Raw genomic sequence first — 7,303 nt, 5'->3', positions numbered from 1 at the left:
GTGAATGTTATATGTTCTTCAATTTACTGGTGACCAGTCCAGGGTGTAACTCGGGACTCCCCAAGTCGGCTTGCAACACGCAAAGATGCACACAAAAGATTATCAGGGTCAAAATTCTACAATTTCACTTAATTTGTCCAACAGTTTATTAATTATTTACCAATGTATTTTAGTGCATATAACTAAGACAGCAATGGAGATTCCAAACAAATCTCCTTCCCAAGATTTACAGAAAAAAAATCTGCTGCTTTGTAGGTTTTAATGAGCGGAGTGGCCTCCATCATCCGCTCATGGAAGAAGTTCCAAAATACTCTTCCGAGAGTAAACTGAGCAATCGAGGGAAAATCGCCTTAGTCAGGTCACTCTGTCAAAGCTTGGAAAAAGGCAGAGTGCATACTTCCTGGATGTTAAAAGAGACCCGAAGAACTCTCAGACCATGAGAGAAAATGTTCCACTCTGATGCAATAAAGATTGAACACTTAGGCGTGAATACCAGGCGGCATGTTGGGAGAAAACCAGGCACTGCCCATCACCTGACCAATACCATCTCGACAGTGAAGCGTGGTGATGGCAACGTCATGCTGTGGGGAAGATTTTCAACTGGGAGACAAGTCAGAATTGAGAGAAAGATAAATGCCGCAATAATGAAAACCTGCTCCAGAGCACTCAGCACCACAAACAGGGGTGAAAGTTTACCTTGCAACACTGCAACTGTCATGTTTCTGTTTGCTTTGGTTTGTAATGTTTCCATCTGAAGTGCGAGGCGTTTCCCCCTCCAGCGGCGCACCTGTGACGCATCAGGCACTCCAGGAGTCGAGGGTGTTCCCCATCTCACCTGTGGAGCACAAGGTCGGGTGTTGGGAAATACATGTACCGGCAGTATGTATTGGGATACAAAAAACATGTCACGGCATTCCATCACTGTTGCAGAAAATGAACTTAATCAGACTACAGTCCATTTAATAAAAATGTGGATCATCTTTTCTGAATGATATTTTTAATGGGTGCGTAATCGCACAGTCGAGTCCTCTCCGCTCTCAAAACTTGCTAGCCAAAGATTTTGCAGAATTAAGTGGATAACTGGTCACAAATCGAAATGGTCATCACATATAGGCTTTTGTTGGGTAACAATTAAATGACTGAGACAGATCAGGGCTGAATGGATACGTGTTAGTTTTAGCGCGGTCACTTTCAATATTGACTCGAAGCGAGTGAATGCTGACTGTTTTGGATCGTATTCACTGTAGGACTAATTCATTTGAAATAACATTTGCAAAGAAATGTGTCCACTTTCATAGTCATCGAAACTACTTGCCATGGAGGGGAGCGAAGTGCCAGCATGCAAGCCCGACGCCCGTAACTTGTAAGAAAATCCTTCACTAATTCCCTTTACAAAAAAAATAAATAAATACCCACAGCTTTACTATTTAAACGCCGTATTACATATTACATTCATTATTTTTTTAGTGCTGTCAATATTAAAGCATTAACTTTGGAGATTAATTTAACTAATTTTAACACGGTAAAATAATTTAACTTGGTTAACTCAGTTTGATTTACTTCACGAATAATTTGCATACTTTGCAAATATTGTACGATATTTGCTGTACATCTTTAGCGCAATCTCAGAACAAAACACCCTGCTCAAGTTACCACTGCGCCTTGCAAGCCAACACTGCTGGAGGGTGGTGAGAAATGTTTATAAGAAAAATGCTTGGAAAGCTGTCTCCGTTTAGATCTTATTCAAGAACCAAAGAAAGGTATTAGAAGAGTCTTTGATTAAAATACACTTGATATTTGGTGATTTTGCTTCAATTCCACGATATTATTCAAGTAAATATCTGTTACAAGCTTCACAAAAATAGTTACAAAATTTGGATTAATCGCAATAAATCATGGAATTTTTTGTGATTAATTAGTTTAAAAAATAACCTCTTGACAGCAATATTTTTCTTCGTCCCTTTAAAAATAAATTGAGCAGTATTTGAAGTATAGTTTCTGATCCATGTAATTATCCGTATCGATTTGTCATGTATGCAGTAAAGTGCGGCAATCATACATTTACACTATATTGGTTTACAGTCATAACGCCCCTCTGATGCAAAAACACAAGATGTATCCAGTGACAAAAAAATGAGTTTGCAGGTTGGTCTAGAGTCTAGACTCTAGACCAGCCTGCAATAATTTGTTACCCACAAACTGCAAAGGTTCTCATTAAGCACACTTAGATGACATAGCAATGCACATGAGGTAAGTAGCAACCCCAATAATAATCAGCAACACAATTGTTTAGGATGTTTCACAGTTTTCATAGTGATATCTTTTTAAATAATCGTTTTTGGAAGTAAAATGGTTTCTTCCACTTTCTGTTCAGTGTCAAGGGCCAATTGTGATACAATCACATTAGTGATCTTTAAAAAACAAAAGCCTTGCACTCTTTAACGATTAACTTAACACGTGGATAGTGTCCTTTTTTTTTTTTTTTACAAACAGTGGCCTTTGCATTTTGGATTTTTCTGTAAGCGGGCCTCAAAGGGAAAAGTTTCAACAGTCTTGGCCTTCGTCAAATTAAAATAATGGAAATTAGGAAGTTTATCGGAACGTTTGTGCCCGGAACTAACGTCGCTGGGTTTTGTGTCCGTGTGGAGTTGAGAGGCGCAATCGGCGCCGATGCCTTGAGTCAAATATGGATGCACCCTGTAACTAGTAAAGTGATTGCACAATCGGGACGTTTAGGGGACTCGTGATGGAGCTATTTGGAAGCAATTTTGATGACTCTGTATTTTCAGAGGCGAAAGACCGCGACTCCGTGCATGTGCTTTCTTATAACGCCAAATACTGCGAGCCGGAGGTGAGCGATTGGAACGTGTGTACTCCTTCGCCCAATGTACTAGCTTGGAACTCGAGTAACAACAGAAGTGAACACCTTCTGTGCTTGTGATTTAAATGAAAAATTGTTTACTTCTGTGTCACTAGACCTCGAGTTTCATATTCAAGAACTATCTAGACGGATCTTCATGCGGCATGTGTTTATTATGCTATTTATTTGGATGCATTGCACTAAACAATTTTCCTGCGTTGTCCTCCTGTAGTGGTTTTGTGAAAGTGCTGCACTTGACACAGAAGATTCTTTGGAGAAGCAGAAAGTTTATAAATTTAGAGGTGACCTGGCTACGAGGCAGGGCAAATACCAGGTATTCATTCATTCATTCACATAAGCTGCACTTTTTTTTCACAGCAACACTAATAATAAGTGTAACCAGGCTTCCAGCAAACAAGCTGAATTTCTTGTCATCTATAAAAAAAAATTCTCTGCGTTTGTGTGTGTGTGTGTGTGTGTGGGGGGGGGTGTGTGTGTGTGTGTGTGTGTGTGTGTGTGTGTGTGTGTGTGTGTGTGTGTGTGTGTGTGTTAGAGAGCACTGGATTCTTACAGCAGTTGCCTGGAGTGGATCTCTGACAACAATCTGTCAATCAAAAGAGACATTTTGGAGGGAATGGTTCGATGTTACACTCAGCTGGGCCAGAGAGACAGAGCAATGGATTTAATTGATCTGCTGGTATGCCTTTAGAATAGCGCACACTACTCATATTTTCGTTGCTTCTTGAGTCTTTGCAAACCAGTAGTACAATGCGGTACTGTACAGTGTCCCAACACACATTTGCAATTCCCTGCTCACAAATTCATTTATTTTTATTTAATTTAATTATTAATTGTTTATTTGAGACCATGTTGTCCATTTTTTGCTTTGAAACTCCCTTATTTGTAGTTTTTATTCTCAAGCTAAAACCCTGTCCAGTATAAAAGTACTGCTTTAGCAGTATATTGGTGTCCCTTCATGCATTTGTCGAACTGCTTATCCTCACAAAAATTGCGGCAGTGCTGTAGCTTATTTGAGGTGTCTTCAGGCATTAGGCGGGGTACACCAAGGAGTTATAAACAGGGCTACAGGCCAGGGATGGTCAACTTAAATGCTGGAAGGGGCCACAATTTTTTCATCAATGTTACTTTGGGCATATAGGACCACATACTTTCTTACCAGATGTATGAGAAAATTTGTATTTTTAAATATGGACAAAATCTTTGCATGCATGTCTTTTTGTCCAGAGCAAAGAAGCCTCAAACACATGTCACCTGACCAGCCTGCTGCTGCTCAAGGTAAACCTTGAAGCGCTGTCCACACAGCCACTTGCTCAACGTGCGTCTCGATGGCTGCGCTGAAGATCACCTCATTTACTTTGCTCCAAAGGTCACCGTATACCAACATTTTGGACTTGTCGGACCTCGGATGTCTTCTCTGCAGGAGCTGTGTAGCCTGCTGCCTTTTAACCCCTGGAATTGGTACAACCTGGGCAAGATGTGTCTGCAGCTATTGGAGCACTCCGCCACCTTGAGTAAATTCTATTCTACTCATTCTTGAGGGGGTGACTGTAGAGTAATTATACAAACTGCTCAATCTTTTTTATGAACAGCTGATTGCGTGTATACATTTTTTTTTTCAAACTCCCTGATTGCGTAAAGTGTAAATATAACACTGATGCTAAAGCACTAGTCAAAATTACCACAGATTCTTCTGCTAGATATTTGGCTACGTCTTGTTTAAAAATTATTATTATTATTATTATTTTTTTTTTTACAGTACAGTCAACCCTCCCACCAAAAATCGATCCATCCTCTTTTCAGCTTCTCCTTATTAGAGTTGTGGTCTGCTGGAGCCTATCCCAGCTGAGGGCACCCTCGACTGGTAGAAAGGCACAAATAGACAAGCAACTATCCGCAAACACACCTCCAAACAATTTTAGAGTCTCGTCGGCCACGGTGCTGCCTCCCCACGAAAATCTTCAACCAAACAACTAAAAAGTTTAGCTTAACAGATAGTGCTTAATGACATGGATGGGCTAATGGAAGTTAGAGTTTATGTCATGGTAATTACAAACATTCAAACAAGTTCCATTTCGACACACTCTGAGCAGAAACACATATAGAGAGATTTCGCCGCTCCTTCCTGCCGACTGCTGTCAGACTTTTTAACAAGAACATTGGGTCAGGCCTACAAACGGGAGGGCATTGGTGCAATTGTGCAGTCCTAGGATGCAATATACACTAATACTGTACTTTCAGCCAATGGTGTACTTAAATATTTATCAATGATGTATTTTGTTTACCATTACAGTATTCTTATAACAGTACTACTATCACTGCAGTATTTCTACCATTGCAGGACGTTCACTATTACAGTACTTTTATCATTGCAGTACTTTTATCATTGCAGTATTTTTCTATCGTTGCAGTACTTTTACTATTACAGTACTTTTACCAATGCAGTATATTTTATCATCGCAGTACTTTTTACCATTACAGTACTTTTATCATTGCAGTATTTTCTATCATGCAGTACTTTTCTATCATTTCAGTACTCTTACCATTACAGTACTTTTATCATTGCAATATTTTTATGATTGCAGTATTTTCAATCATTCAGTAGTTTTTATCATTACAGCGTTTCCCCCTCTGTATAATGGACAGGCATTAGGAGTGTTTCCTTACACTAGATACGTTTATACTACATTACGCCGCCGACTCTGTGTGATCTATATCTTTGCTACTGTAACACCTCAAATTTCCCCATTGTGGGACGAATAAAGGACATCTTATCTTATCTTATCTTATATATGCAGTACTCGCAGGCATACATTCTCTCTGCTTTGTGGGCTCACTGACTATTATTGAATAAGTTTAGTTGGGGGGACCTTCTCTGCCTATTGTTCATCTCTCTGTTCTACTTTTTCTAAACGTTTCAGCTGTTAGGGAAACGCTGGGAGATCAGTAAAACACAAACGGCATGCTCATGCAGGAGCTGATTCCTAGCCATTTGTGATTGTAATTTTCTGTGTTCATATATGATTACTGTCCAAGGTGTTTAAAAAGCATGTTCATTGTGTAACCCCAAAACATCATGGCTGTACCGTCATAAAGTCCAATTTTACGACTCTTAAAAAAAGTCTGAACTTGGATTTTCTTAAATGAAAGCCTTAATTATCAATGATGACACATGTTTTCGGAGTTCGGTCACGTGACATTGACAAGTTGAACTGAGATGTCATTTTCAGTCGACAGCAAGTGGCAAAATATGATGAATAAACATGGATTTTGCTGCATATTCGTGAATATATTCCACAAACACAATATATGCATAAAACATGTTTTTGTAAAGAACATGTTTGACTTCACTTCCCCTTTAATCATTAAATCATGTATAGCAATTTGTTTTCTGACTCCTTTGCAGTGGAGAAATGCAAAGAAGCTGAAGAGCAGCATGAGGACCTCACTGAGGAGAAACTCTGGCTGAAGGCCTGCGTGTGCTTCATCAGGACGAGGTAGATGAACAAGACGCTTGCCTGCATGGCCACAGCAGCTTTTTTCATCAGCCCTCTGCTTTCAGACTCCTGCTAAGAATCCTGCAGCACCAGCAGTCATCGTTTGTGCTGCGTCACAACCAAAATGTCGTCCAAACAGCAGAGAAGGCGTTAGCGCATCTTAATCCCGACCAAACGACTCTTCTCACCCTAACTGAGGTGAGTGACATGTTGGAAGTTGTTAGATGACATTGATTCTCCCAGTAAGGGGTGGGCTCCCATAAATGGTATGCAAAATAATCTCAGAATAAAATGCTCAATCTGTGTAACATGTTACTGTGTCATTGTTTTTAGGATGGATAACTATTTTGAACAGAGTTTTTCAGGCGGGGAGGGCTTTGGGTTTCACACTTGTGACTGAGCATTTCCTTTTTTATTGGCAGGTGATTTCAGAGGACCTGAATCCAGAGAAGATGAAGGACGACTACCAGGATGGCAAGAGCCTGTCTAGTGTTTGTGTGCAGAGCTTCGAGGAGCGCTGGTGGAATAAGATCCTGCTGAGTGGGGTTCTGGAGGCTGATGGACGTCACAGGCCGACTGACACCTAGTTATGCTTCCGTCATGTCAACCATATAGCATGGTGGACCGAAAAAAAAAAAAAGACAGACCAGTTTGTGTGACTTTTTGACAGACTGTTACCAAAGGAAGACGGTGACAAAAAAAGTTTTTGCATTGTAATTTAATAGGCTATTTCCTAAATGTAATGTGTGCCTTCATATGAAGAGTCATCAATGAACAGATTTTTATTTTTATTTCTGTCTAAATGTTATTTATAAAGAAATAAAAAAAAATATCATGATTTGTTTTCCATTTTTCACAGGAATGGCACTAGCCAAAAAATGTTTACCACATTGCCAATAATTGTACAGATGACTAACACAGTCATTTG

The 7,303-nt window shown here is 39.7% G+C and overlaps 1 protein-coding gene across 2 annotated transcripts; it reads left to right on the top strand.

Annotated features, from left to right (window-relative positions):
* The first annotated feature begins 2,617 nt into the window (after positions 1-2,617).
* On the top strand, positions 2,618-7,301 carry c10h8orf76 (chromosome 10 C8orf76 homolog). 2 transcript variants are annotated; one of them, XM_088307251.1, is made up of 8 exons: positions 2,618-2,851; positions 3,093-3,194; positions 3,414-3,557; positions 4,106-4,156; positions 4,302-4,392; positions 6,285-6,375; positions 6,441-6,573; positions 6,798-7,301. In XM_088307251.1, the coding sequence occupies exons 1-8, from the start codon at positions 2,747-2,749 to the stop codon at positions 6,960-6,962; spliced, it is 882 nt and encodes a 293-aa protein (XP_088163377.1). In that variant the 5' UTR covers positions 2,618-2,746; the 3' UTR covers positions 6,963-7,301. The 2 variants fall into 2 exon arrangements, with proteins under 2 accessions (XP_088163377.1, XP_088163376.1); XM_088307250.1 differs by having other exon boundaries at positions 4,248-4,392; positions 6,798-7,297.
* Positions 7,302-7,303: the final 2 nt, after the last annotated feature.

The sequence above is a fragment of the Idiotropiscis lumnitzeri genome, chromosome 10 (genome assembly GCF_059441095.1).
Source record: "Idiotropiscis lumnitzeri isolate Australia: NSW breed Sydney's pygmy pipehorse chromosome 10, RoL_Ilum_1.0, whole genome shotgun sequence".
NCBI classification, from domain to species: domain Eukaryota; kingdom Metazoa; phylum Chordata; class Actinopteri; order Syngnathiformes; family Syngnathidae; genus Idiotropiscis; species Idiotropiscis lumnitzeri.
The sequence above is the reverse complement of the archived record's forward strand: the minus strand, read 5'-3'. Positions and strand labels throughout refer to the sequence as shown.

What these genes read in the sequence shown, in the direction of transcription:
- c10h8orf76 (XM_088307250.1), top strand. Translation starts at nt 2,747, where the DNA reads ATGGAGCTATTTGGAAGCAATTTTGATGACTCTGTATTTTCAGAGGCG. An exon ending in CCAAATACTGCGAGCCGGAG is followed by an intron (nt 2,852 to 3,092) that starts GTGAGCGATTGG and finishes GTCCTCCTGTAG; the next exon opens with TGGTTTTGTGAAAGTGCTGC. An exon ending in GGAGCACTCCGCCACCTTGA is followed by an intron (nt 4,393 to 6,284) that starts GTAAATTCTATT and finishes ACTCCTTTGCAG; the next exon opens with TGGAGAAATGCAAAGAAGCT.